This window comes from Sorex araneus, chromosome 11 (assembly GCF_027595985.1).
Source record: "Sorex araneus isolate mSorAra2 chromosome 11, mSorAra2.pri, whole genome shotgun sequence".
NCBI lineage: Eukaryota > Metazoa > Chordata > Mammalia > Eulipotyphla > Soricidae > Sorex > Sorex araneus.
Window position 1 is genome coordinate 22,695,190 of NC_073312.1, and position 26,942 is coordinate 22,722,131.

At 65.9% G+C, this 26,942-nt stretch overlaps 1 protein-coding gene across 3 annotated transcripts in view; it reads left to right on the plus strand.

Moving 5' to 3' along the window:
* Window positions 1–26,942, plus strand: part of SH3PXD2A (SH3 and PX domains 2A) — a 200,928-nt gene that overhangs the window by 146,795 nt on the left and 27,191 nt on the right. For 2 of the 3 annotated variants that reach the window (XM_055118788.1, XM_055118789.1), the window contains exons 7-8: window positions 8,064–8,108; window positions 12,963–13,094. In XM_055118788.1, the coding sequence (XP_054974763.1) occupies window positions 8,064–8,108; window positions 12,963–13,094 (177 nt within the window). The remainder of the gene's footprint in view (window positions 1–8,063; window positions 8,109–12,962; window positions 13,095–26,942) is intronic. The other variant, XM_055118791.1, reaches the window with a different exon arrangement.

Below are 26,942 nucleotides of genomic sequence, written 5' to 3' on the forward strand. Positions count from 1 at the left end.
CGCAGGCCACGTGGGTGGGAAGCGTTGCCGACTGAAGCCTGGTACTGTCCGCTCCAGGTGATGTCCCCGATGACTGTCCCCTAGTGGTGTCCCCTGGGCCTCCGACTCTGCCAAACCCTGGTGTGAAGACTCGGGAGGGCAAGGGGACCCGAGGGTGTAAACGGGGGTGAGCTGAGATACAAGAGCCACCTGGGCGTGGGCGCGGGTGAGAGGAGCCCCATGAGGCGCCCAGCTGTGCCTGGGGACACCACGCCAGGCCTCGCACCCCTGTTTCCTGAGGCTTTGGCGGAGCCTGCCCGGAGAGAGAGGGGGGCCGGCCACAGGGGACCCCCTGGTCCCTCGGCCTCAGCGGGAGCTCCACCCCCGGCATTTCTCAGGACTGCTGCTGACTCGGCGGGGTAGGGCAGGGCAGGGCAGGAGAAGGGGAGTGGGGGGCTCTGACCTCACTGCCCTGGGGTGCGGGGGCAGGGAGGTACCCGCCGGGGAGGTGGCCTCCTGGTTGCAGGTGCTGGGGAAGCCCCAAGCCCACCGCTGCAGACCAGAGGGGTCGGGTGGGAGAGCCGGAGCTCTGGCTTCCAGCCTGGGCCCAGGGGCGGGGGGAGAGCTGCCCCGAGAGCCCCCCAGCCCTTCTGGCCTCGCCGGGTCACGTGAGAGCCAGGTGCTGGGCTTTCCCGAGCCGACGTGGCATCTGAGCGCTCGAGGGATGGTCCCGAGCCTCTGAGCGGGGGTGGGGGGGGCCCGGGGCTCTGCCTCCGCCAGACAGTGGCCACCGGCCAGTCGGCCTTGAGCAGACGCTCATTTCCTGCCGGAGACCCTGGGGGCTGCGAGACGGTCAGTGAGCATCTCCGCGAAGGGCTTTGCAGCCGGCAGCTTTTCCCAGCACCTCGCCGGGGGCCCAGGGCTGTTCTGCCTCACCCTGGCTGCACCGTCCCGGCCTGAGAGGGTCTTGTCAGGGTCTCCAGAGGCAAAAACAGGACTAGTGTGAGGGCAGAATCCCCCCCCCCCCCGCCAGACCCCCTCGGCCTCAGTTTCCCCAGGAGGACTTCGCTCCGTGAGCACCTTCTGTCTGTCTGTCAGCACCTGGGCAGCCAGGCAGCTGCGCCCGTACATCCGGGCTTGCCGAGGGGGAGCCCACAGGTCCCCCACCCCCCGGCTGGGGCAGGCACCCAGCAGGCAGTACGGGGTTGGTGACCCCAGCAGGAACCTGCCCGGGGCCAGGGTGCTAGCTTCGGGTGCATGCCTGGTTCTGTTGCTCAGAAGCCACTGGTCACAGCCGGGGACCCCCTGCCCCTCACTCCCCGTTGTGTGTGTGTGTGTGTCTGTGTGTGTGTGTGTCTGTGTGTGTGTCTGTGTGTCTGTGTGGGGGGGGGTGGGAAAGCACGTTGAATAGTTGGTGGCTGATTCATCGATAGTCTGGGAGCGAGTCAGCCTGTCTGCGGGGACGCTCCTCACTCTGTCTTAGGGAGGGCAGTGGGGGTCCCCCGCGCCCCCTCCTGGAGCCTGCGAGGGGTGGGGGGTCGAGTTCGGGACTGGGGGCTGGGGGGCGGGCAGGGCTTGCTGCATCCTGCTCGCTGGCCCCTGGCCCTGCCTTGTCCACCCAGATCTCCGCTCTGGCGGCAGTAGCTGGAGGGGGGCAGCCCAGGACGTGGGAGAGACCACCCAAGGCAGGCGCCGGGGGCGGGAGGGAGAGGGGGGCCTGAGGCTGCGTGTGTCTCTCCGCCCCCTCGCGCAGAACCTGAGAACTGAGTGGGAGGCGGCAGCCGGGAGAGCTGGGGGGCAGCAGCTGCAGGGAGAGACGGCCCCCCGCACCCCCACTGCCCGCCCACGGGCCCGGCCGACCGCAGCACCTGTCTGTAACAAGGAAGCTTCTGGTCCTCGCCGCGGGCGGCGGGCGATGGAAGGCCCCAGGAGAGCCCCAGCCTCAGCGCCCACCTCTGGAGCGGGCCTCTCCCGAGTCTCCGGGGGCGCATTCCCGCCCCGGGTGGTGCCGAGGCCGCTCGGGTTCCGGGAAGACCCTGCTTGGGAGAGCCGGAATGGGGCTCCCGAGACAAGCACCCCAGAAATCCGGGCGGGGAGGGGCCGGCCAGCTTGCCTGGCTCGTGTCCAGCCCCTCACTTCCTGGCCTCGGAGCCCAGGCAGGGTCTGCGTGGGGGGCCATGGTGAGGGGTCACCAGCTCTGCCCCCGGCCTGAGCTTAGTGAGGTGGGAACTGGGCTGCTGCTCTCACGGCTGTGTGACCTTCCCCAGGTTTCCTCCCCTCTCTGGTCCTGAGTCTCAACCTGGGCCGACTCTCCGGGTGGGCTTTGCCGGCTGTCTTCAGGGAGATCCCCGCCAGGGAATAGGCCTGACCAGACTGCTTGAACACGCACTGATTCAACCCAGGAGTCTGTGGCCCTGAATCCCTCTCCTGGAGCGGGACCTGCGGCGTGATTGGCTGCGGGGGAGGGGCTGGGGTCTCTCCCTGAGCCCCTTTGAGCAGGCCCCAACCTGGAGCCCTGGGGGCGGGGATAGAGGCCGCCCCGTGGTGGCCCGGGTCTCGAGCCCTCCATGCCATCAGCACTCAGCTGGTGGCGCCACTCCTGCCCCGGGCGAAAACCCCAGGGTGCCCGAAGGCCACGGCATGCACATCGCGGGGAAAGGATGGGCCTTAGCCGCTGTGCGTGCTGGGTGTGGCCGTGGGCTGCTTCCCCTGCACTGCGCCTGCCAGCGTCCCCTCTCCGGGCTTCTCCGAGCCTGGGGACACCTCCAGGGGTTCTCGCCCAGCCGGGCCGCTGGTCAGTGCCAGGGCCTGAGGGTGCGGTATCGCGGGGGCCCCGGGCTTCCAGGGAACAGGAGGGCGCCATGTCCTGGGGAGCACGTGGTTGCCAGGACCTGGGGTGGGACGTGTGCAGAGCCGGTGCCCCCTCCCCTGGGTGATGGACTCATGCCCCTTAATGGTGGTGCTGGCGGGGGGCTGGGGGGAGCCCCCTTCGAGTAGTGTCGGGATCACGGACAGCAGGCCCAGGAGGGCCCCGGCCGGCGGGCAGCTCTGGGCTTCCGCCGCGCCCCTCCTGCCAGTGTTCCGTCTCCTGCTCCCCCCCTTCCCGACGCTTCCGCCGTGCACTGCCCCGTGGAGCGAGTATGGGGTCGGCCAGACCACCTGTGGGCCGCGGAGCCCAGGTCAGAGGGGAAAAGGCCCCTTTCTCTCCTGCCACAATGACAGAGCTGCCCCTCCGTGTTGCTCTGTGGCCGCGCCGTGGCTGAGCGTCCCGGGCGGGCCCGCTGACCAGGAGAAGGAGCCCACGAGGCGGGCAGGGAACCGGCCCCGCACGCAGGGTTTTGGTGGGCCCAAGCGGGGGCCGGCAGGGCTGTGGACACGAGTCCAGACTGAGTGAGGTCAGAACAACAGCATTCCCCGAGAGGGAGAGGCCAGCCTGCGGGCTCCAACACCCTGGACTCCGGCATGGCCGGGCACGGGGGAGGAGAAGGTGGGGCCGTCCACTCCCCTCGTGGCCCTGGCCGGCTGCCTGCTGCTCCCTTCCTCGCCAGCGGCTGGGGTGGAGGGGAATGTGCGGGTCGGGCAGCCCAGTGACCCTGCCTGTGCCCTGGGCCTGCTTCTGCGGCTTCTCGCTCCCGGCCCTTCCCGGCCCTGCCCAGACTGGTCTCTTCCTTGGTAGGCAGGACCCGCTGCTCACCGGGGGAGGCTTCCTGGGGACACGGGCTGACACCGGCCCCGGGACCCTGAGCCCTGCTCCCTGAGGCTGCGGCACAGGCTTTGCCGGCGGGAGACTCGGCTTTGACCTGGGGCCCAGCCATGGCCAGAGGCAGCTCCTGAGCACCGCCGTGTGTGGACTGCCCCCACCCCTAAAAAAAAAAGAGTCTCTTTCCTCGCTCGGGTCCGGGCAGGAGGTCGTAGGCCGTGGTGAGTGTCCGCTAGTGCTCCCCTGGGGCCGCAGCAGCCGCCGCCCGGCCCTGGGCCCTGGTCTCTGGAATCACCAGCAGTGCCAGGACTTGGGCTCCCGGGCGGGGGATTGAGGGGCCTGCAGCCGCCACTGGGCTGTGGGAGGGACGTGAGCACCCCAGGGTGCTGGGGAGGTGGTGGTAGGGGCGTCTCCTCCCGGCCTCTCTCCTCTGCACACGTCTGCTTCGGTCACCAGCTTGGACCCTGTCGCCACCTCCCAGAGGCCTCTCTGGGTCGTCTTGCCCACCAGAACAGCATGAAGAGGGGTCTGGAGACACGGTGCCCCGGGCTATGGGCATGAGTGGCTGTGAGCAGGGGTGGGACAGGGAGGGGGGGCGGCCCTGGGGTAAAGTGGCCAGAGGCTTTGGTGTGTCCGGCCCACGGTGCCACCAGGATGCCCCCTGGCAGCGCCGGCCGGTCTGTGCGTGCCGAGACCTGTCCTTGGGCCCCCTCCCTGGCAGCCTGAGACAGGGGGGTGCGTCACGCCCCTTGCCCAGCCCGGGCTGGCCCCACAGGCTGGGCCGCAGTCTGCGCCAGCGGGCGGCACGCTCCGTGCGGGGCTCCCTCCCAGGCACGGCGGCGTCCGTCCGTGCCTCCTGGATCGTTCACTCTTTTTCCACTTGGGCTCCACGTCGTGAGCCCGTGCCCAAGTGGTTTTCCCTGGAAAGACGCGCCTTGTCTCTGGAAAGAGTGATTTCAGCTGGGGTTGGTTGCCCTGGTGTCCCGAGCATGGGCCAGGTCCCACGGGAAGGGCCTGGGGCCGCAGGCACTGCCTCGGTGATCCGCCGGCCCCCCTGAGTCTACAGATGGGGGAGCCTTCAGGCCTAGAGGAGTCAAGCCACTTGCCAGAGGCCACACAGCCTGTTGGCAGTAGAGCTGACTGTGCACACCCCCAACCTGGGCCCCGAGGAGTGGTCTCCGCTGTGTGGGCCAGGGGCCCGTGGCGGTGGGGCAGGGGCCAGGGAGCTTATCTGTAGCATTTGGCTCCTGTCTGTCGCAGCTGCTCCTTGCCTCTGCACCCTCACGTCCCCCCTTCTGCTTCCCCAGCCCCTCCCCAGCCCCAGGCCAAGGCCAGCCCGCAGAGGGCCCCCCTACCCCCCTTCCGCCACCCAGGGCTGGGGATGAGGCGTTCCCTAGGGGGCGCTGGGTGGGGCCTGGGGCTGGAGTCGGCCCACAGGTCCAGGCAACTGGGAAATCAATTCTGCTTGTAAAAGCCTTTTCTTCTGGCGCCTTCCTGCCCTCTCCCCCTTGGAGCCTGGGGTGTGGGGGGTGCTGAGGGCCTGGGCGTGGGGCGTGGGGGGCACTGAGGGACCGGCCGGAGCCTGGGTTCCTGGAGCCGAGGGACCTTGTTCTGGGCATTTCCCCCACCAAGCACTGTGCCCCCGGAGACGGTTCCTGAAAAAGCCCCGGCAGGAAAGGGGCAGCGTGTGTGGCGGCAGCTTTTAGTGAAAAGGGGGCCCTGGGGGGTTGCAGTGGGGGACCAGTACTGAGCGTCTAGTTCCCATCCACCCAGGCCAAGGTACTTGTTTCTGGGTGCCCCAGAGCTGATTAGACCAGGTGATGGGGCAGCAGGAACCCAGCCTTTGGGAGAAGGGGCCAAGGTGGGCGGGGGGGGGGGTGCTGGGGCACTCAGATGGAGCACTGAGAGCGTGTGGGCACGGGGCATGGAGGGGGCATGCTGGCACAGGGCACAAGTGCAGGCAAGGGCCGCTGAGGGCATGCGGGCATGGGGCACAGAGGGTGTGCAGACACAGGGCATGGAGGGTGTGCGGGCACGGGGCTCTGAGGGCGTGCAGGCACAGGTGCTGAGGGCGTGCGGGCACAGGGCGCTGAGGGTGTGCAGGCACAGGGCGCTGAGGGTGTGCGGGCACAGGGTGCTGAGGTGTGCGGGCACGGGGCTCTGAGGGCGTGCAGGCACAGGTGCTGAGGGTGTGCAGGCACAGGGCGCTTAGGGTGTGCGGGCTCGGGGCTCTGAGGGCGTGCAGGCACAGGTGCTGAGGGCGTGCGGGCACAGGGCGCTGAGGGTGTGCGGGCACAGGTGCTGAGGGTGTGCAGACACAGGGCGCAGAGGGCGTGCGGGCACAGGTGCTGAGGGTGTGCAGGCACGGGGCACAGAGGGTGTGCGGGCACAGGGTGCTGAGGTGTGCGGGCACGGGGTGCTGAGGGTGTGCAGGCACGGGGCTCTGAGGGCGTGCAGGCACAGGTGCTGAGGGTGTGCGGGCACGGGGCTCTGAGGGCGTGCAGGCACAGGTGCTGAGGGCGTGCGGGCACAGTGCTGGGTGCGTGTGTCTCCCATTTCACTCTCTTGCTGACCTGAGAGGTCAGTATCTCAGTCTCGGCTTTTACCGCCGAGATGTGAGGTTCCGGAGGGCCAAAGCCCTTTCTGGGGGAGACAGAACCGGGGTCTGAATCCAGCTAGTCCGACTCCAGGGCCCCGCCCACCTGCCCCCCAGCCCCTCTCTTGGGTCCCTGGCGAGAACCTCAGTTTGCTGGGGCGGCGGGGGGCAGCCCTTTAGATGGAGAGTGTGTCGGCCCGATTCCCCAGGTTCCCACAAGAGGAGGGACTTGCACTCGCTGTGTGACTTGGGGCAAGTCGCTTCACCTCTCGGGTCCGTGTTCCCAGCACACTGTGGTCTCCTGCTGCTGGAGGTTCCCCGTGAAACCCAGAGCCGCCCCGTGTCGGGGCTGAGCACGGCCCTCGGCCCACGGGAGCCACTGCCTAAGCGTTTGCTCCGCTTACCATTCTCTTGCTGGGGCCACCAGCCCTGGCCAGAGCTCAGTGGACAGGGCCAGGGCTTGACCTCTGGTTGTCCTGTGCCCAGCGGGGTCAGCGCTGCCCCTGCGGAGGGGATGGACAGTTGGGCAGAGAAAGCAGCAGCCGGCCGTGCCTCTGTGCTGTGGGCACCGGGACCCTCCTTTCCTGTCCCTTCCTTTCGGAGCCCGCGTCCCCCTCCCCCGCACCCCTGTGCACCTGGCTGCCCACCTTACGGCGCTGTCACTGCCCCCTCCGTGCATGCCTGCACCTGACGTCCCGCGGGGCCCCGCCGTGACTAGCTCCGAGCATCTGCCTCGCCAGCACGGCCCCAGGTCCCGTGCCATAGGGCCATGGCACCCTGCAGTGCTCAGGGGTCACCCGCAGTGGTGCCCCGGGGGCCCGGCAGTGCCAGAGATGAACCAAGGCTCCCCACACGCAGCGCATGTGCTTCACCTGTCCGTCCGTCCGTCCGTCTGTCTGTCCGTCTTTATATGCCCTCATTACATGCACATTTAGGAGCTTGCATTTTCTCTGCTGCCTTTTTGTTTATGCAACTTGCTCTTTTCTTATAGGGGCCCCACCTTGGGGGGGGGGTCTGACGCTGGCGCTGGTGCTGGTGGGGGGGGCATGCTTGCCAGGGGTTGGGCTCAGTGTCCACTAACACCCTCTCCCTGGCCCCAGCAGCAAGATGACTTATTTTTTTCCCCTTTTTTGGTGGGCTGCCGTGCGGGGGTGGAGGGGCCATGGGCGAGTGCTCCACTGCAGATCCCCACAGCGTGTACCCTCTCTCCCGGGAGGGGAAATTGAGGCCCAGAGCAGCTCGGGGCCTCTGTGGCTGGAGTGACGCCCTCCTCTCCTCTCCTCTCCCTCCAGAGCCCGCGTCCTCCCGGGCTGGAACTGGGGGTGTCTTTCCGAAAGGGAGATTCCTCCCGTTCCCACATCAAGGCCCCCGGAGCCTGGTGCACCAAGATTAGAGACCAGCCCGGGGCTCCCTAACTGATGTTTGCGGGTCCCTGGGAGTGCCCGGAGGTGGCCTTGGCCGCAGGGCAGCAGTGACCCCCCCCCCCACCGGCCGCGTCCGGCGGAGGCCAGTGCAGGCCCCTCGGCGCCCCGGAGGATTCCTGCGTTTCTGTGGACACCTCATTATCCCCGTGGCAGCCGGCCGGGGCCCTCTGCTCTGTAATCACTCGGGCCCACGCCCAGCCCGGGGCCAGCCCAGGGCCAGGAAATCGCTCCTTCCCCTCCCCCGCCTTCCGCACGCGACCCAGCGCTGCGCGGTGGCCACTCGCCCTGGCGCCCGCCCCGCCTAACCTTCTCTCTCTCCTGCTGCCTCTCTCCTGCCGCTGCTTGCTCGCGGGGCACTCGGAAGTGTGGCTGTCCAGCTGGGCGGAATCTCCCAAGAAGGACCTCACAGGTACTCGCCGCACCCCTTCTGCATGAGTGTGACACGTGTCCCGGCGGGCGGGCAGGCGTGAGCGCGGGAACGGAGCTGGGCTGTTTCCCACCCGCCTCCTGGGCTGTGGGGGCCTCGCGCCTGCTCCCTGCTCGCCCCACTGCTGCCTGCGTCCTCTGTCCTCTCGGTGGACACCCCCTCCCTTTAGGTCTCAGGGCCAGCCACGGAGCTCCTGGTCGGGGGGCTGGGGGGGAGAGGGAAGGACCCTCTGGCTGCAGGCCACCCTCTGCCATGTCCGAGCAGTTTGAATCCAGCCCTGCCCCGTCCTGGCTGGGCCGGCCGCCTCCTTGCACCCCTAGGGCAAAGCGTGCTTCCCCGGGAGCGGGGGGCACGGCCAGCAGGACTCGGCTACCTTGAGCGTCCACCCCGCCGCTGCCCCAGTGCCCTAGGCCGCGCTTGGCGCGATTCTCTGAGGCAGGGACTCTCGGGGTGGCCGGGCTTGGTGCTGCCCTCTGGGACATGGCTCCACGTCTGGGCAGCATCCAGGCGGGGGCTCGGGGGCGGGCGGGGAGGGGGCTCCACTTCGGTCTCTGTCCTGGATCGTGTCCGTAACGCCCGCGGGGTCTCTGCCGTGGAGCAGTGGGGAGGGGCAGGCAGAGACAAAGAGATAAGGGGTTTCTAGGCCCCCCCCCACTCAGGCTCAGGCAGGCTGGAGGCCGGGGGGCCGGGGAGAGCTGTGGGCAGCGCCGTGGACAGCTGGGACGGGCCCCTCGCGGTGGCCCTTTGCTGCCTGTGGGCCGGGCCTGCGCCTGAGCTCACCCTGGGCTCCTGTCCCTCTTTCCCCTCGCCGCGCGCCAGAGAGCTGAGCCCACTTGGCCCGCAACAATACATTTTATTCACCAGACGTACAGCCTGGCTGGCCTGGGCCCGGGGAGGCCGGGGGCCCGGGGCAGCCTGGGAGAGGGGGGCGTGCGGGGGCCTTGGCTCCTGGGGGGGCGTGGGGGGACCCCGAGGGGCCACAGCGGGGCGGGGCTGTTTGGAGAAGCTGCACTGTGGCTGGAGGGAACCCGGCCGGATTTCGGGTCCTGGGCCTCGGTTTCCCCACAAGGGCCGGAGAACACTGAGAAGGGGAGCGGGGGGGCTGGGGTGCGTGTGGAGAGGCCTCCCGGCACCCCGACACCTCCCCAGGGGCTCCCCGGCTCTCCCAGCTGCCCATGGCGGGGGAGGGGCGGGTCTGAGGCGTGCTTCGGGGACCCCCCCCACGCGGCCCCCCCCCACCCAGAGCCGGTGACGCAGTGGCCGCTGCTCGGGGCCGTGGGAACCCGAGCCCGTCCCCGTGCTTCCAGCCGCCCGTTTCCGGCTCGCTGTGTCAGCACCAGCCCCCGATTACACAGGGCGCCCGGCCTGCCACCTCCTTCCCGGGAAGGGCCACATGCCGTCGGTTCCGGCCTCGCCCCTGCTCGGGAATGGCTCCCGAGGGGCCGCAGAGCTGCCCGGGCCGCGCTGGGCCTGGCGGCTCAGGGCCTCGGCCTCTGGCTCCAGTCTCAGGCCTGGGCCCAGCTAGGGAGTCTTCACTGCGGGGAGACCTCCCTCGAGGTGCCGGGATGGGGGCCGGGGAGGGGGGACCCGAGCAAAGGCCCCGCAAGTGCCACACATCCTCCCACGCCCGGCATGGGAGACTGCGCTGAGCACTGTGGCTGGAGCAGCGGAGGATGGGTCGAGCTGGGGCCGGCAGCTGGGGGGGGGGCTGCCCCACAGGCAGGGACACGCCAGGTCTGAAGGGGGGAGCCACATGCCGTGGCAGGGGAGGGAGGGGGGCTGCACACAGTGGGGTTGCATCGTGCGTGCTCCCCGGAACAGGGGGAGCGTGTCCGAGAACCGCGGGGGCTCAGCGTGAGAGAGGCGGCCTTGGAGTTGGCCTGTGTTGGACGGGCGGCTGGGACCGGGGTGGCGGTGGGGGGGGCTGACTTGGCGGAAGCCGGGCTGTTTGAGTTGGCAGCAGCCGGGACGGAGCCAGGATGGGGTCCAGCTGGGCCTTGGGGGGCTGCAGGTGTGAGGCAGGGGTGGGCGGGGTTGGGGCCGGAGCAAGGCCCCAGCACCCAGGCCTGGCCCAGAGGCCCACGAAGCCCCCTGCCCCCTCTTGGGAGGACCACCCCGCTCCAGGGCTCTGCCAAGCCCTGCCCATCTGAAGGCTGGGGGTGTGTCCCTCCCTGCCCCCTCCCCTGGGGAGCTCCTCCAGCCCCCAGTGTCCAGCCCCGGCTGGGAGGGAGCCAGGGAGGCCTGAGGATGGCGTCAGCCCCGCCTCAGAGCCGTTTATCATCCGGATACCTGCTCTGGCCCAGGCGGCCACACCGTCTCCCGCAGAGCCCGCCTGCCGTCTGTGTGTCTGTGTGTGGGGGGGGGGCCTTGCTCTGAGCAGCACCGTGCTGGGGGGCGGGGCGCTCCTCCTTCACCTGTGTCCCACACCGGCCTCCTCCGCCCAGGTGTCCTGTGTGTCCAGGCTCAGCTCCTGGGGGTGTGGCTGCGTGGCTCCGCCTACGTCTCTTTCCCCTCATCCCAGGCCCCTTCTAGACTGTTGTTATCAGTTTACCCAGATGTCAGAGGCGAGGCCCTGCCTGCTGTGTCCCGTCGGCCTCACAGAGACCCCCAGCCCCTTGCCTGGCTGCTTTCGACCCATCCGTACATCTCATCCCAAGGGCACGCTGGCTGAGTGCCCACCGGGGGCGCTGTGGTCTGGAGGGGCTTCACCTGACCTTAGCTGGGCCGGGCCTAGGGGCGCGGTTGGGGTACACTCCTGTGGGACCCAGCTGCCAGGGTAGTGGGGCTCCTTTCCACGGGGCTTCCCTGCAGAGACCCAGAGGCCCACTGAGGCAATGCTGCCTCTCCGTAGGACTCTAGGCCAGGGGTCTGTCTGAGAAGACCCCCCAGAACAGCGAGATCTGTTCAGGAGTGGGACCAGTGTAGCAGCCTTCTTTAACGCACTATGCACACACGTGCTTGTATGCACGCACACACACGTGCACACACATACATGCATATACACATGCGCACACACATACACACACAGGCTTACACACGCACACACATGCATACACACATACATGCATATACTCATGTGCACACACACATATACACATGCACACACAGGCTTACACATGTGTGCACATGCTCATACATGCACATGCACACACAGGCCGACACACATGTACATGCACACAGACACGCATAAGCACACAGACACACGCACAAGCACGCACACACACATGCACATGCACACAGAGCACACGCCTGCAGGAGCAGCTCGGGGCCGCAGCCGAGGATGGCGGTGCAGGAGGAAGGGGCTGCGCTGGCTCTGAAACTCCGCGCAGGGTTCCCCGCACGGCCGCCGGGCTGGGGCGAGCACTGCTCTCTGCAGGCCTCTGAGCGCCCGCGAGGGGGAAAGCGGGCAAGGAGCCGCGCGGGCAGAACAGGGCAGTGGTGGCCAGGACGGGCCCTCGTGGCGGGGCTGGGGCTGCTGGCTGAAGCCCAAGGAAGGTGGTGGAGCCCGAGGACCCTCCGAGGACTCCCACAGCCAGCAGGGTGTAAGGCCCTGGCCTCTGGGAGGGGGGAGGTGGTGAGGGACAGGTGCGTAGTAGTTCAAGACTTAAGTATTCTAGGAATCCCCTTTGGACTGGGGGTAGTCCTGGAAGGCTTCCTACAGGAGGTGACTGGCTCCTTTTAGCCTCTGTGCTGTTCCGTGCTCTCCCAGCCCAATCCACTGAGGGTCCGTAGGGCACAGAGAGGCTTAAGGAGCGTGGCCGACGCTGCCCAGCTGGGGGGCAGAGCAGGTACTCAGTCTGTCCACCTGGCGGCACCGGCCGGAAGCTGGGCAGGACCCTGGGTGCGCCCCCCTGCCTTCCAGCGAGGCGCTGAGCCCCACCTCCCGCCCCCTGAGGCTGGCGGTCCTGCGGAGCCCCCCAGCCCACAGCTCCATCAGCTGGAGGCAGAGGGAAACTGAGTCTGGGCGGTGGTGAGGGAGCGTCGGCCAGACCCCCACCCCCATGGCAGCCCCTTGGGGAGCCCCCTGGGGCAGGAGCACAGCCAGAGTGGGGGGTGGGGGGGCGGTGGGCTGGGCGGGCCTGGCCGGGGGACGTTCTTCTAGGGTTTCAAGTAAACAGTCTGGCCGCCTCCTCCCTGCCTCCACCCCCGGCCGCTCATTCGACGGGTCTCATGTGTTTCTATTTAAGGGCGCGGGTGCGCCCCAGCGATTGGCCGCCTCCAGCCCTCTCTCCTTCTCGCCCGGGCCTGCCGCGGAGCCGCTCGCTGGCTGCCTCGCGCCCTCCTTCTCCCGAGGGGAGGCCGCGCGGCCGCCTCCCTTTCCCGGGGCTTCAGGGGTCCTCCGAGAGGCAGCGCCCCCCACCCCGCCCGCCTCGGCCGGCCTTGGCCCTCATGGGCCGCCCACCCGCCCGCCGGCGGCCCGCCCCTGCCGCGCTGGGGCCCCGAGCACCCGCGTCCACCCCAGGCCGCTGCTCCTCGGACCCCCTGGAGCTGGGCAGCACGCCCCTCTGAGCCGGCCCAGCGGAGGCCAGCAGCTTCTGCCCTGCGTCCCGAGCTCGGCCTCGCCTCTGCCTCCGCCCGCCCGCCCGCTGCCCCTCCTCCGTCCCGCCCCGGCTCCCCATGTCCCCCGGTCCCCGCCGTCCAGCGGGCCGGTGTGGGGCCCTGCTATATGGCCTGGCCTTGGGGCCCAGCGCACGGCAGGCCCCGGCCCCGGGCCGCCCCTCGCAGGAGCAGCACTGGCCACGGAGCAGCCTCCCGAGAGGCCCATGGACAAGGGGCGCCCCGGCCGCGGGGCCACGGCCGGCCACTGGCTCACCGCGTGCTTTCTGCCCTCGCCAGGTGCCGACGCCAACGCCGAGCCCATGATCCTGGAGCAGTACGTGGTGGTGTCCAACTACAGGAAGCAGGAGAACTCGGAGCTGAGCCTCCAGGCCGGGGAGGTGGTGGAGGTCATCGAGAAGAACGAGAGCGGTGAGTGCCGGCCGCTTTGGGGGGCGCCGGCTCCTCCTGACGCGGGAGGGGGCTGGGAGGGGGGCTTCTCGGCGTGGCCGATCCCGTCCTCCTCCCCCCACCCTGCGCTGTACGTTATTTCCATCTGGCGGGAGCGGGCGGAGGAGACTGGAGCTTCCCCTGTTGGTTTGGGCCAGCGGCCAGCAGCTTGCCGGGGGTGGAGGAATGTGTCCGTGGCTGGGGGTAATTAACGGGCGTGCAGGGAGGCGGCCACGGTGACAGCGGCTGCCTGCGGCCACCCTGTCCCCTCCCCCCCGGGAATACCTGGCAGAGGTGTGTCCTCGGGGGGCCCCAGCCAGCGTCTGGCTGCCGAGCTGATGCCCCCCCGCCCACTGCGCCGAGCTGCCCGGTCCTGCACGTCGAGGCTTTGTCTCGTCTGGGCCTGGGCCGTCCAGGGTGCCGCTGTGTGCGATGATGGTCCCCGAGGGGGCCACAGCGCGGGCGGCAGGAGGGTCTGCAGGTGGTGGGCCGGGCCCAGCACGCAGCACAGAACCCGTGCTGGAACGGGGGCTCAGACGGGGCCCGGGACAGGTCTGTGGGTCAGTCCCGTTCCTGGGGCGTTCTCGTTTCAGTTTCGCTTTGCTGAGGGGGGCTGGGCTCTGTGCCGTGGAGGGGGGAGGGGGAGGAGGGGGGAGGGGGTGCAGAGGGACACAGGCCCCAGGTTTGGGGGGGGGGGCGTCCTGCTTCCTTTCCCCTGGCCCCCTCTGTTCCCTTCCAGTATTTTGACTCCGGAAAGGGGCATTCGTGCCCGTCTTTCTAGGGTCACGCAGGCTGGGTGAGGGAGAACCTGAGGTCCAGAGCCAAACAGAACCAGAACTTCCCCAGGCCCCTGACTCCTAGGCCTGTGGGGTAGCAAGTAGCTATGGGGATGCAGAGGCAATCCCGACAGGCCTTCAGGGGGAGGTGAGCTCAGGCCCCTACTGTCTGCTGCCCCTGCCCCTCTTCCCCCCCGTAGAGGCCTGACTCACAGTCCTCCGGGTCTGGGGTCTTCCCAGCCAGAACCTTGTCTCCAGCTTCAGGTCTGGGCTGGGCTTCCCATGCGGCCTTGCCTCGGCCCTGCCGCACCCCCAGGCCAGCCTCGTGGTCTCTGGGCCAAGCCCCCTGCAGCAGCCCGGGTGGGAGCAGGTGCAGGCCCCACCGAGGCAGCGTCTGTCCTGGAGCTCTGGGGAACGGGCCGGTCTCTGCTTTAAGCCGAGGCCGCACCGAGCCAGAGCACTGGCCCAGGAGTCCTGGGTCCCCGCCCAGCAGCAGGACAGGTGAAGCGGAGCCCCACACCCCCGTTCCTGGTTCCTGGGACATGTCCCGACCTCCCCGCCCGGGACCCTGGAATGGGAGGGGGTTGAAGGAGCCTGACCACGCGGGGTCCCTGTCCTCAACCTGGCCGGTCCCGGGGGCCCCACTCCCCGCCGCAGTCCCTCAGGGACACGGACTCCTGCCCCCCCACTCGCTAGGCCCCCCCCCCACTGGGCCTTGGGTCCCTTCCAGAAAATGGACACCACCCGGTGGCTGCGTAGGAGCACGGGCTGAGGCCACAGACTCTCCGGCCTCTGCTCGGGGCCCCTCCCTGCACGGGCCCCGGGCTGCCGTGTGCGCCTGCACTGCTGTCAGACCCCGGGCTGAAGTGGGGCGAGGGGCCGGCAGCCCCGCTTTCGTGGTTTGTCTTGGGGATGCCCCCTGCGGTGCTCAGGGAGCACTCCTGGTGGGGTTCAGGGGACCGTGTGGGGTTCTGGGGCTCGGACCCAGGTCGGCCGTGTGTGAGAGAAACTGCTGTCTCTCCAGCCCCACCGCCTGTCTTGGAAAGATGGTTTCCCAGTTGAAGGAGGCTGTCAGGGAGTTTGTGTGTATGTGTGTGTGTGTGTGTGTATGTGTGTGTGTGTATGAGAGACAGAGAGAGAGTGACAGAGAGAGTTTTTGTGTATGTGTGCGTCTTTGTGTGTGCATGTGTGTCTGTGTGTAACAAACTGTATGTGTAGCAGGGAGTGTATGTATGTATGTATGAGAGAGAATATGTGTGTGTCTGTGTGTATCTTTGTGTGTGTCTGTGTGTGACAGAGTGTGTCTGTGTGAGAGTGTGTCTGTATGTGAGAGAGAGAGAGGAGTGTGTCTGTGTGACAGGGAGTATGTGAGTGTGTGTGTGACAGGGAGTGTGAGTGTGTGTGTGAGGAAAGAGTGTGTATCTGTGTGTGACAGGGAGTGTGTATCTGTGTGTGACAGGGAGTGTGTGTGTGTGTGTGTGTGGAAGGAGTGTGTGTCTATGTGTGACGGGGAGAGTGTGTGAGTATGTGTGATAGGGAGTTTGTGTGTGTGTATCCATGTTTGCATCTGGTGTGATAGTGTATATGTGTGTGTATCTGTGTGTGTGTGTGTGTGTGTGTGTGTGTGTGTGTGTGTGTGTGTGTGTGTCTGCATCCTACTAACCTCTGAGGAGGCTCTTGAACAAAGACCCCGTTTTTTCGGCTTGCCCCGGGCCGTGTGCTGTGTCGGGCATTTCCCCGCATTGCTGGGGCTCAGCCATCAGCATGGGCCCTGCCCTCTGCGTCCCCTCCCTGCTCACTGAGGCCGCCGCTCAGCCTGTGTCCCCGCCGGCCCATCGGAAGCCCCTCTGGCATTGTTCTCTGCTTGCCGGGACCCTGTGTGGGGGCCCCGGCGCCCGGAGGCTGGAGGTGCAGCCGGCCCGCTCTGCCTGGCCCCTGAAGACAGGCTGTCCAGCCTCGAGTCCCAGGCCCCAGGGGTCACTGCACTGGAGACACGGCCCTTCGCCGCTGTTGGAGCCCCACCTGGGAGGCCACGTCCTTTTTCTGGAGCCCACCGTGACCTGTGCCTGCTCGGGAGCGGGTGGCTCAGGCTGGGAGACACTTGAGGTGGCCACAGGGCTCTTGGGCATGCCGGTGGAGGGGGGCGTTTTGTCTGCACCCCAAGTGGCTCCCAGGAAAGCACTTTACTGAAGCCGTGGGTCTGGGGCCCAGCCAGCAAAGGCCCCTCCTCCACCCACCCACAGGGACAAAGGGACAGGAAGATGGGGAGAGGCTGACCTTTGTGCCCCCCACCCCGGGCGGTTGTGGCCTACAACTCCACCCTGTTCCATGAGCACTGTGAGCACTGGGGATCCCGAAGGCCTGGCCGTGTCCTGAGGCCTCCTTCCAGGGCTAAGGCCTTCCCACCTGCCGCTTCCTCGTCGGGAACTGCCTGGCTGCCCGGGCCGGCGGCCAGGGCCCCTAGGGGGGATGGGCCAGTAAAGAGAGGGAGCACCCTAGGGCCCCTCTGGTTCTCCGCAGCGTCACCTTAGATATTTCTTTATTCCTTTTGTGCAAAAAGGGAGGGGGGGAGAGTGCAAGTATTATGTGAAGTTTCAAAACAGTCGTGCTGCTGTTCCTTTAAAATCAGTTATTCCTAGGGGGCCAGAGAGATGGTGCAGTAAGTAGGGCGCGTGCCTTGCCTGTCGCTGACCCTGGGGCCCAGGTTTGACCCCCAGAACCGTGTAGGGTCCCTCAAGCCTGCCAGCCATGGTCTCTCTGAGTCCAGAGCCGGGAGTGAGCCCTGAGTACACCCAGGTGTAGCCCCAGCTCCACCCCCACCTCCGCCCCAATAATTCATTTCTGAACCATCTTGGATGTAACTCCAGGATTCACAGAATATCCCCCAATAGGCGTTCAAAGGGCAGCGAACTGGGCTGGTCCGAGGAAGGCCGGGTCATTGCCGTCTGCCTTGCAGATAAGCCGAGTCACAGTCTGAAGGCTTCGGCAGGCTTCCCAGGGCTGGGTTCCGGCGAGCTGGCCCCCGTGTGGAGGGGGTGCCTGTCCCCCGTCCCCCCGGGTCCCTGTCCTGGCGGTCAGCAGGTTGCAGCCTCTCTCCGGTCCCCGCTCTGTGTGTCTCTGCCTCCTGAGCAATTCTCAAGGCCGCGTTGGCCCCTTGCCGTGTGACCTGCTGCTCGGAGCTGTGCCCGCCCCCCTGTGCGCGTCCTCCTGCTGCTGCTGCTGGCCTCTGTCTGGGGGCCGCCATGCGCCTCCCCGCTGGTCTCAGCCCAGCCTCAGTGGCCTCAGGCCAGAGGTGGCCCTGAGGAGACGCAGGAAAGCTGGTGTGGGCCCAGATCTCAGCTTGACTCGGTGCTTGCTAGTGGTGGCCCCGGTAGGTCAGCTCGGACCCGGGAACCTTACGGGCTCCCTCCGCTGTGGGACGGGGAGTGGTACCCCCCCCCGCCCTCTCGCCGTGGGGTTGTCCCAGACCCAGAAGCAGTTCTGTGTGCAGTGCCCGGCACGTGACAGTCACCGGGGAGATGGCCCGACTCTGGCAGCTCTGGGGCAGCCGGCCTGCGAGCCCCCCCCGGCCATCGAGTTCGGGGTCTGAGGCTTCCTTCCGCCCTGCTGCGCTGCGAGGTTGCGGGGATCCCGTGCAGCTGCGGTCCTTGCCCCTCTGGCGGCGGGAGGGAAGGTTGGAGGCAGGAGCACTAAGGTCCCGTTAGTGACCCCGGGACGCCCTGCCCTATGCCTAGTGACCGTCCTTCGGTGCAGCTGTCACTCGGTGACTCTGTTGCCGGTGTGGGTGCAGGTGGACTGGAGAGCAGGGACGGGCGGTCAGGAGGACCTGGAGGTGGTGAGCTGGGCCCTGGTGGGAGGCAGCAGAGGCCGCGGCTCCGGGCTGCGGGGTTTGCAGGGGGACAGTGGCAGGCGGAGTGGACCTTGCGGAGACGAGACTAGAAATAGCTTTTTTCCTCGAGCTCCGGCATCTGCGGGCTCGTCAGCCTGGCGCTGCTCACAGCCAGGCCCGGCTGGGAGCCACCCGCCGCAGAGGTGCGGCAAGCGGGAACCCGGCCCGGCCTCACCTCGGCCTGCCCGGGCTGGACAGGCAGAAGGGCCAAGTGCCCGCTGGGGGCCGAGTTCCTGGAAGACCCATTTCCCAGCAGAACTACGGTTTGGTGGTGACCTTGGAAAATCAGCTCGAGTGCCAGGGGGAGGCCACTGCCCACGCCAGCCTCAGCCCAGGGCAGCAGCAGTAGCTGGCCGCCCATCAGGGGACAGATGTGCTCCCACTGAGTCTGACGCCAGCGTTTCTAAAATGGGGGGGCGGGGGGAGTGACACCCCACCCCTTCCCTCTCCATGGTGCCCATTAAGCCCCACATTGCCCACGCCTGGCATTGCCCACCCTCAGGGGCTGTGTGGTCCGTGAACCCAGGCTCATGAAGTGAGCGCCTGGTGGAGGCCCAGGGGAGACAGAGACCCACGCAGCGCCCCCTTCAGGGAGCAGGCGCAATAGCGAGGACTAAGGAGGCATTGGGTTAGCAGTCGGACAGGGGTTCCCAGAGATTGGTACCTGGAGGATGGGCCAGGGGGCTGGGAGTTGGGGAGGGGGGCGCAGGGCATTGCTGGTGACAAGCAGTGACAGGGAACCGAGAAAAGGCAAGTGGCACCAGGCCAAGACTGGATCCAGATAGAATGTTCTAGATTGAATGGTCCCCATGCCCTTTGGGGACCTGACACCCTCTCCAGACCCACCTGTGAGCAGGAGTCGAGGCGGCAGGCGGCAGGGGGACCCTCCACACACACCCCCTCCCCAGTGTGTGCACACAGACTGTCCCCGGTGCTAGCGGTGGACGGTGGCGCAGGTGCAGAGCAGAGAGACGCCGCCCCTCCTGTCCCCTCCGTGCCCAGGGGGCAGATTTCCCCCCTGGCCGCATGACTTACACCCCAGCACCGTGGCACCCTCTGGGGCTCATCATTTGCCAGGTCCTCAGGGGGTCAGGGTTGAGAAACTGCCCCCGCTGTCCCCGGCCTCCCGGCAGTGGGCTCAGGGTCACTCTGCCCTAGAGGGAGTTCCCGGCCTGCCTGCCCAAGTCTGTCACCGCCGCCCCTGTGTCCGCCGTGGTCTCCAGGGCCTTGTTTGGGAAAAGGGCGTGAACCAGTACTCCCCGGGGACCCCCCTCCTGGTAGCTGAGCTGCTGGGTCCCAGTCAGCAGAGGCAGATGGCTGGACCCCAGGCCCCCCAGAAAGGTCTTTTCTGTCGACCTTTGAGATGTGCGGTGTGTGGTGGTGGCTGGGGGTGGGGCACTGAACCGTCTCACGCCCCAGCTTGTCACGCCATTCTCACTCGGGCTTCTCAGGGGTGCAGATGCCTCCCCTCCCCCCCACCCCTGCGCCGTAACTGGGCTGGGTTGCGGAGAAGTGACCCCCAGCAGGCCAGAGAAAGCCACACTTGGAGTCAGCCAGGGCCTGGCTGCTGCCGGCTGAAGGAAGGGGGGCCATGGGTGGGTGGAGGCCCCAGCGTCCGAGCTCCTGCCGGCAGGGCCATGGGTCACCGTATCTGGGAGCCTGGTGTTTTCTGGAACATTCTTTTAAAAAATTTTTTTCTTTTTGGGTCACACCCGGCGATGCGCAGGGGTTACTCCTGGCTCTATACTCAGGAATTAGTCCTGGCAGTGCTCATGGGTACCATGTGGGATGCTGGGAATTGCACAAGGCAAAAACACCCTCCTCACTGTGCTATCACTCCAGTCCCCTTCTGGAACATTCTAAACAGTGTGGCCAGAAGAATCTGTTCTCTTAGACTCCTCTTTGGAGATCTTCGGAGAGTTGCAGACCGCCTGCCAGCTGGTCAGGGGTTTCGACCTCGGGTTGGCCTATTTCTGAATTGGTGAGTCTTGTTTCGAAACACATCACCCAGGGCTGCTGTCGTGTCTGTTAAGAGGCAGGACGGAGGTTGAGTCCTGTCCTGCCCCAGTGTAAATGGGGACTCTGGGGGCTTGCGAGTTGCCCCCAGGTGTCACAGCAGGACCTGGAGCCCAAGTTCAACACGGCGGCTCAGGCTGCGGCCGAGATGTTGGCATCTTTCTCTGAGGCGTTGGCATCTTTGCAAAGCCCAAGCCCGGGCACTGCACGCGGTCAGCCCCCAGCCCAGAGAGGAGGAAGCAGCTTCCGGGACCCTGCAGGGGCGGGAGAGGAGCCCAGGGATGGGGCAGAAGGCACTGGAAGGAGAGGGAAGCCCGTGACTCGGTTTCCTGCTCACTTGGTGAGCATTCCTGCATCTGGGCCCCCGCGGGCAGGGCAGACCCCCTTTCTGCAGATATATTGACCCCTGCCTCACCCACATGGCAGCCTGTTTCGGGGAACCCAGCACTGACTTGAGAGATGGTACATAGACCAGGGTCACTTTCATCCCGTTGCTCATCGATTTGCTCGAGCGGGCACCAGTATCGTCTCCACTGTGAGACTTGTTATTGTTTTTGGCATATCGAATATGCCATGGGTAGCTTGCCAGGCTCTGCCGTGCAGGCGGGATACTCTTGGTGGCTTGCAGGGCTCTCCGAGAGGGACGGAGGAATCGAACCCGGGTTGGCCGCGTGCAAGGCGAATGCCCTACCCGCTGTGCTGTCACTCCTTGCAGCCAACTCCATCCCAATCCCCAGTATCACCTAAGGTCGTCCAAGCCCCGCTAGGGGTGGCCCCTGAGCACAGAGCCAGGAGTCAGCCCTGAGTACCACCAGGTGAGGCCCAAAAGCCAAAAAAAAAAAAAGATATGCAACTCAATGATAATAAATCATAATGAAGTTTTTCTTAAAACAACAACTTTTACAAAGATTTTTCGTGACTCCCGAATTCGGTCACCCGCATGACGCATGCGACCACAGCTGAAGCAACCGGGCCTGAACCGGTGGCCTCCAGCCCTTTCACACACCTCAGACTGGCCCCTGCAGACCACAGGGGGTCTTGAAGGGGATTGTTTCTAAGACGGGCACCCTCCCGAACCCGGGGCTCTATGCCGTGAGCCCGGTGGCCCCAGCGGAGCTGTGCAGTGGCCGTGGGCCCCTGGCTGTCCCTGTACGCCAAGGGGGGTGCCACTCGCTTGACAGAGGGATGAAGGCCTGCAAGGTGGAGCTGCTTCCCCAGCCCGTGACAGGGCTGGGCGAGCCCCACCTCCTCCACCCCCGAGGCGGGGGTCTGAAGGCCCCTGGGGTGTGGAGGCAGGAGTAGAGGCCGGTCTGAAGCCTGGAGCCTTGCCTCCAGACGCTCAGCAGGGCCTTCCGTGGTGGGGGCCCCTCTGCCGGCCAGCATGGCCTCCCGGGCACCATGAGCAGCTGGGCCAGCGTCAGGCTCTGTCCCCTCGAATCAGAGAGCCTCCCCCTGCCCCTCAGCCGCCTTCTGGTGCATGTTTGCCAGGGGAACAGTGAGGCCGGTGTGGAGGTGGCCCACACCTCCAATCCCTGAGTTTGTGGACATTCAGTCCTTTTATTCCCCCACCCCACCCCGCAGTGTTCCTGTGGTATCTGGGATTAGATCCGTGCAGTCCGGTCCTTTGAGGCACCTCCCTGGCCCCTGTCTGCTCCTCTCTGTTCCCTGAACCTGGACCCAGCGCCCTCTGGGCCTCTGCACCTGGGCACTTTCCTACCGGGGCAGGACTGAGCCTCGGTGGTCAGGAGGCTCCTGCACCTTGGCCGGGCGATTCTTGCAGGCCTGGCCTGGCCAGCACCCCAGGCCTGTGCCCAGTGGGCCTGGTGCTGCTCTTACCCCCCACCCCTGCATCTGACGGACTGCTGAGGCTGGCTCAGCGGGCCTGAGGGGTGTGGGGGGGTGAGTGGGGGGCTCTGGTCCCTGCTACAGGACGATCTCTGACCGTCCAGGCTGCGCCCACTCTCCTTCCGTGTGGGGCAGAGGTGTGGCGTGAGTGACATCTGTGACAGTGTCTCTAGGGTGCTGAGCCCCCCCATTTCCTCGGCCTCCTGGTCCTTACCACAGGGGGAGAGAGGCTGGCCTTTCATCCCTGCGGTTCTGGAGCCCCTCACACCCCCACAGCTCGGAAAGAGAGACAGATTCCACTTCCAGGGGGCAGGCAAGGGGAATCTGACATGTTGCAAGCCAGCCGCCAACTCCCCCCACAGCCAAATGGGTCACTGGCTGCAAACGTCCCTGGAGTGGTCATGATGGTCACGGGGCACGTGGGCCCTGGATACCTCTGAAGCAGGCTCTGTGAGGCCAACTGCTTTGCAGATTGAATTTCCCGAGAGAAAACAGCTGGATGACAGTCTGTCTTAAGCTTTGCTGGAGAGTGTGTGTGTGTGTGTGTGTGTGTGTGTGTGTGCGTGCGTGCATGCTTGTTCGTGTGTGTATGTTGTCTGTGTGTGTCTTTGAGTGTGTCTATTCATTCGTGTATGTCTGTTCACTCATATTTGTGTGTTTGTGTGTATGTGTTGTCTGTGTATGTTCATTCAAGTGTGTGTCTGTGTATCTCTGTGTAAGTGTATCTCTGTGTGTAAGTGTATCTCTGTGTGTAAGTGTATCTGTGTGTATGTGTATCTCTGTGTGTGTGCTTATTTGTGTGTGCATCTGTGTGTCTCTGTGTGTGTATCTCTTTGTGTCTGTGTGTATATCTTTGTATGTGTCTGTGTGTCTCTGTATGTGCCTCTGTGTGTGTGTGTGCATGCGTGTGCATTCTTGTTCCTTCTCTCCTATAGGGAGGAGGAGGAGGAACTCGGCCCAATCCCGGGCCGGCCTCCCTCCCTCATTTGCATCAGCCAATGACACTGCGGGGGCCGCTGTGGGTGCTGGTAACAGAAGGAATATGATTAGTGTTGTGGAATTTCATGGTAAGGGTTGGGGGTGATCCCTCCCCGCCACCCTTGTTTAAAATAAAATAATGTTTTGAAGAGTTGCCCTGGAGAACTGCTGAAAGCAAGGGAGGCTGACAGACGTTTCTGGCCATGTCAGCTGAGGACAAGATTATCTGAGTGAGCGAGTGTCTCCCGGCTGTGGGGTGCCAGGGCTGTCCTGTGCAGGGGGCCGTAATCACAAACAGGCCGGGATCGGTTACAAGCAGGAGTCTTGCTTTCTGCTCTTGGCTTTGATGGACAGGAATGCTGTTCCCTGCCCTCCTCCCCCTCAAGCTAAGTAGGATCTGGGAAAGCAATTACTTGGCGACTCAGAGAGGCCAAAACTCAAGCCTGACAGGAGTCCACGGCCCGTGCTGGCATTGGGCAGAGCTTTGCCTGGCCCGTGAGCTGCCCCCCCTTCTCCTTGGGGCCAGCTGGGTGCATCTTGTCTACCTGGGTGCCCTCACCGCTTGTTGGCACCCTAGCCAACCTACCTTTTCTGCTTCTTTGTCCTAAGCTAGCATGGGCCGGCGGGGGTGGGTGGGGAGTAGGGTTGGGGTGGGATGACAGTGGCAGGTGAGACACCTGACAGGCTCGGTGGACCATGTGTGGTGCCAGGGATTGAACCTGTGTCAGCCACGTGCTAGGCAAGTGCTCCCAGGGCACCTGTGCCCAGGACTGGCCCTGGGTGGGGTTGGGGGGAACCCTGCCAGCCGCTGGTTTCTCCTCGGCTCCCTCTCATCCCACATGAGCTCCGTGTGGGCTGTGCCATTAGCACATGTTGACATTCATCTGTGTGTCGGTGCCTCTGGTTCCCGTTCCGTCTGCCTGCGTCGAGGCCGGAAGTGGGATTCCCCGGTGCCCTCTGCTTGGGCCAAGGTGCTGGTCGTGTGTGGCAGAAGGAGCGAGCCTGCACCGTGTGACTTCGGGCTGTGCGGGGTGGGTGGGGGGGGCAAGGTGCTGCTCAGGTGCTTTGCCTGCTGGCGCTTCCTGCTGCCTGAGGCTCCTCCTCCCCACCCTCCTGGGCACCCTTCTCCGCCGTCCTCTCCTCGGGTGACACCAGTGACCCCCCCGAGTCGGGAACGAAGCCTGGAAAAGCAGCCACGTGCGTGGTGAGCGGCCACGAGGCCCCGGGAGCGCTGACGTCAGGCGGGCAGGATTTTGCAAGGCCTCTACTTAACATTCCCCAGAAATTAAATCAGGGGGGTTCGGAGGGCAGAGTGCCTTAGACAAATTGTGGGGTGCGCCGGGTTTGTTTATGGAGATGGCCCGCACCGTCGGCCTGGCCCCCGTGCTCTCCCTCCCAGGCCCCTGATTGATTGAAGAGGGGCTGAAGTCAGCTGGAATCGCGAGCCGGGTGGGGGCGGCCGTCGCCCCAGGCTTCTCACGGAAGCCAGCCCCGTCTGCAGCCCAGAAGCCGCCTGTCCCCGCAGATGGCACCGAGAGCGCAGCACACACCGACGCCCCCCGAGCCCCTGGTGGGCGCTGGCCTGAGTCAGCCGCGCCCAGTCCTGTCCAGCCCGGTCCTGTCCAGCCCCGCGAGGGCCCAGGCGTGCTGTGAGGAGCTTTCTTTCCGTTCTCCTCGCCCTCCCGTGTCACACTCCTGCTCCCTCATGAACCAGCTGCCCGTTTCTCAGCGTTTTTGTCGGTGACCTCTGACCCGCCCCCCACAAGGCCTCCCTCCCTAAGTCACAGAGGGAGCAGGGGGCGTCTCTGGGCTCGGCTTTGTTCTCTCTCCTCACTTGCTCTGGTTCTTCACGGTGGCGAGCCAGGGTTTTTCCCAAACAAGCCGTTTTCCCGAAGTCCAAGTGAGGGGGAAGAAAGTGCGGCTCACCAGAAATGTGTCTCTTACCAGGCGGACCACAGCCTGCGTAGTCGGTGGGCATGGCCCTGCTTGCGCACGCTGTGGAAACGCCCGCGGTCAGAGAAACGCTGAGGCGAGCCCCTGAGGGGGGTGGCTGGTGCCAGAAAGTTCTGTCAGGGAAAGTTCTGTCAGGCCGGGCGTCCCCGTTGCCCTGAAGGCCCCGGGAAGGGTGGGGAGCGGGAACTCGAGCGGGCGCCCTCCCCCCTAGCGCGGGGGATGCTCGAGACTCTCAGAGGCGTCTGCTTTGTGGACACCGGTGCGAGGCCACTGCTTTCCTGGGTCTCACCGTGGGTCAGAGCCGTTCACCAGAGCAGCAGGACTCTGGTCTCCACCAAGGAGCAGGCAGCCGGAGCTGGTCTGCAAAGGGTGCCCGGTGGGCATTCCTGGCGGGGGGTGGGGGGGTCACACCAGGCGCTGGCCCTGCAGCGCCCCTTATTGGACAGGCCCCTCGGGTGAATCACCCAGTCCAGAGGGTTCCCAGTCCAACAACTTAGGAGTCCCCCAAACCCCAGGACCCTGTCAACCTCTTGCTTGCTTGCCCGCTCCCCGCTGCACCTAGCGTTTCCCCTGTCAACGCCCGCCGCCACTCCCGGGGTCTGGGCAGCGCTGAGTGCCGGCCACGCTGTGTCCTTGCGTCTCTCTCTCCCTCTCTCTCTTTCTCCCTCCCTCTCTCTCTCTATCTCCCTCTCTCTCTTTCTCTCTCTCTATCTCCCTCTCTCTCCCTCTTTCTCCCTCTCTCTCCCTCTCCCTCTCTCTCTCCCTCTCTCTCTCTTTCCCTCTCTCTCTCTTTCTCCCTCTTCTCTCTCCTCTCTCTCTCTCTCTCTCTCTCTCTCTCTCCCCTCCCCCCCACCGTCCTGGGGGGTGCCTGGTCCTGGCAGGTTTTCAGGAGCCGAGGCTGTCTCCCTGCTGCTCTGGGGCCAGCCCTGGCCCCCAGGCCTTAGATAGCTTAGCCCTGACACGGCCACCCCTGCCCCCCACGCTCCCCCCTGCTCCCCCCGGGCCAGCTTCACCCCTTATCAGGGTCTCAGCGCTCTGTTTCCTTCCTGCTGCCTGTGTGTGTGTGTCCCACAGTGCCGGGGACGCTCAGGGCCCCTCCCCAGCGCCCTGCCCCGCCCCCCACTCCAAACCCCACGTGATCCGGACCAGCTGTGAGCTGCTGTCTTCGCTCTGGAATTTTCTCTGGGAGAGGTGGGAGCGTCGCCCGTTCAGAGTCCTTGTCTGCTTCCCTCCACCCCCACCCCTGCCCCCTCCCCTGCCCCCAGGCTTCCTGCGCTGCTGATGGAGACTGGCCGGCTCTCTGGCCAGTGCTCCGGGCCAGTCCTCCGGCCAGCTGCGAGGGCCGAGCTGCGTGTCCTGCCCCCCCCTCAGTCCGGTCCGCGCTTATCCTGTCTGACACCCTGCCTTCCTGAGAGACAGCACAGGCCTCCACAGGGGTCCCGCAGACCCCTCTGCGCCCTGACTCGCCCTCCTCTTCCCTCTTAGTCCTTTCTTAGTCCCTTGTCTGGGCGTCAGGAGCAGGAGACCCCCCACCCCCCGGTTCTCAGAGCTGCCCCCTCCTGTCTCTGCTTCCGTCCCTGCACCTTCGGGGCTGCCCCTCGCCGGGTTCCATCCGGAGAGATACCCCCATGGAGGCCTCTGGGCTTGGCTGCGTGGACGGACAGCCTGCATGTCCCGCGCCCGCCGCCCGCTGTCCCTCTGTGGGCGCCCTCCCTGCTGACCAGCTCAGACGTCCTGTCCACTCCCCTGGCCCCTCAGTCTCCTCTGAATGGCAGCAGCACCTTCCGCACATACCGTGGCAGCTGCCCTGTCCAGGGTCAGGCCGCCCTACTCTGCAATTCTGGGCACCCTCTGGCCGTCTGACGTCCCCTGCCCCACCCAGCCCCGGGCATAGAGGCAGGCCCAGCGGAAGGGCAGATGACAGGAAGTGCCCCACTGACAGTGCTCACACACACACTCACAATCTTTCTCTCTCTCTCTCTCTCTCTCTCTCTCTCCCTCCCTCCCTCCCTCCCTCTCTCCCTCTCTCTCTCTCTCTCTCTCTCTCTCTCTCTCTCTCTCTCTCCCTCTCTCTCTCTCTCTCTCTTTCCCTCTCCCCGCCTTCTCTGCCTGCCATCACTCACCCCTGCCCGCCTGCCCCACAGGCACGGAGGTCTTGGCGCCTCCTGCACGGGTACTCCTTACCTTGCGCTTCATCAACAGGAGCTCTTTCTTTGAGGGGGCAGCGGGAAGGGCGCTTGAATCACATGCAGCCATCCTGGGTCCAAGCCCCGGCACCCCAGGTGGTCCCCCCGAGCCCATCAGGAGCGAGCCCTGAGCACAGAGCCGGGAGTAAGCTTCGAGCACTGCCAGGTGTGGCCTCCAGACCAAAGA